The sequence below is a fragment of the Lipotes vexillifer genome, unplaced genomic scaffold (genome assembly GCF_000442215.2).
Source record: "Lipotes vexillifer unplaced genomic scaffold, Lipotes_vexillifer_v1.1 scaffold1824, whole genome shotgun sequence".
NCBI lineage: Eukaryota > Metazoa > Chordata > Mammalia > Artiodactyla > Lipotidae > Lipotes > Lipotes vexillifer.
The window spans coordinates 545,017-546,753 of NW_006789288.1; the positions used below are offsets into that span (position 1 = coordinate 545,017).

The window sequence follows — 1,737 nt, forward strand, 5'->3', positions numbered from 1 at the left end:
GGGGGGGGGGGGTCTCCACTGGCCTCTGAGGTTGGCTCTTACAGCTGCTGCCCTCTCTGTCTGACCACAGCTGAAACGCTCCCGCGAGACCGAGGTCCAGCTGAAGCCCCTGGTGGAGAAAAACAAGCGAATGAGCAAGAAGAACGAGGACTTGCTGCACAGCATCCAGAGGATGGAGGAGAAAATCAAGAATCTCACGCGGGAAAATGTGGAGATGGTAAGTCATCGTCTCGGAGTCCTTGTCTCTGCCCGGCTCCTGCAGGTCCTGGCCCTCACCGTACACATTCTCTGGGGCCCCCTCCTACCCGCCTCCCCCAGGAAGCCCGCCGAGCGATCTCAGTCTGCACCCGTCCCTCCTGCCTCTGTTCTCCACAGTTCACAGCACCATGGGCATCTGTGCCTGACGGAGAGCCCGGGGCAGTCAGACACTGGGTCTCCACCCAGGGTCCTTAGGCCCAGCCCTCATTCGCTCAGCTTCCCCATCTGTGAAATGGGAAGGAAAATATCAGTGCTGTGGGTTTAAGGAGAGGATGGAGTGATGGCATAAAACATTCTCACAGAAAACCCGGCGCACTGAGAAAGCTCAGTGTGTGAACGATTACAGTTTTGCTCTGAGTGCTTTGAATTTGGGCCTTTTATTAGCTCCAACAAGAATGATTGGTCTTTGTGGTCAGGGTGGTGTCTTGCAGTTGATGGTTTAAGGAATACTCTGAGGTTCATTGTCTAAACTAGTGTCAGTCATACCCATTTTACAGCTGAGAAGACTGAGGCTCCGGGAGACAGAACACCCTTCTCCCACGCCCTGGCAGGTCCAGGTGTGAGTGTGTGTCGTTACCATGTGTTCCGTGCTCTCTTTCCCCAGCGACCAAGCTTTCCAGGCTTGGTGCAGACATCCACCTCTCCCCACCCCAGTGCTCACCCAGCCCTTCCTGTCAGCATCGGGCACAGTCAGCCACACCTCGGGCCTGGCTCCGGTCTGCAGCCGTCCACTCCTCCAGCTTGACGACCAGGGGGCTCTCATCCCTCCCTCCATTCTTCCATCCCATATCCCCAAGCCCACACTCCACGCCCTGACGCGTACGGTGGGTTCCTATCAAGCGTTGTGGATGAGTGGCCCTGCAGTGCCCTCTCTTCCCTTGGCTGCAGAAAGAGAAGCTGTCGGCACAGGCGTCCCTGAAGAGGCACACTTCCTTGAATGACCTCAGTTTGACAAGGGACGAGCAGGAAATCGAGTTCCTGCGGCTGCAGGTGCTGGAGCAGCAGCATGTCATCGACGATCTCTCGCTGGTATGTCTGCATGAGCGTGAGCGACAGCCCTCCGTGGGGCGCCATGAGACCTAGGCCCCGGGAGTGGCATCAGGGCTGCAGGGCGATGCTGCTGGCGGGGTGGGATCTCACAGAGCTCCTCCTGGTGATGGGCACCTTCCCGCTTTGTTCTTCCAGAAAGCAGCCTCCACTTGTTTATACGACATCACTGGTATCTGGGAGCGGTTTTCATGGCTACTCTTTTTCTCAAATCTTATCCCTAGTTTGCTGCCATTGAGAAGCAGCATCAGTTTTTTAAAAAGAGCCTTCTGGCCTTTACAGAGTGGGCATGATCTGTCCCCAAGAAATCTATTTTCCTTTCTTTTAGCCTAGTTGTTGCAGACTGTGAACTTGAAAACTGGAACCTTATGATCAGAGCAGAATTTGAAGGACTTGTTAAGACTGTGTGTGTGTGTTTGGGGGGGGGGGGGA

At 55.3% G+C, this 1,737-nt stretch overlaps 1 protein-coding gene across 1 annotated transcript in view; it reads left to right on the top strand.

Moving 5' to 3' along the window:
• Positions 1-1,737, top strand: part of JAKMIP1 (janus kinase and microtubule interacting protein 1) — a 134,391-nt gene that overhangs the window by 82,565 nt on the left and 50,089 nt on the right. The window contains exons 6-7 of the mRNA XM_007462458.1: positions 71-217; positions 1,147-1,287. Of these exons, the coding sequence (XP_007462520.1) occupies positions 71-217; positions 1,147-1,287 (288 nt within the window). The remainder of the gene's footprint in view (positions 1-70; positions 218-1,146; positions 1,288-1,737) is intronic.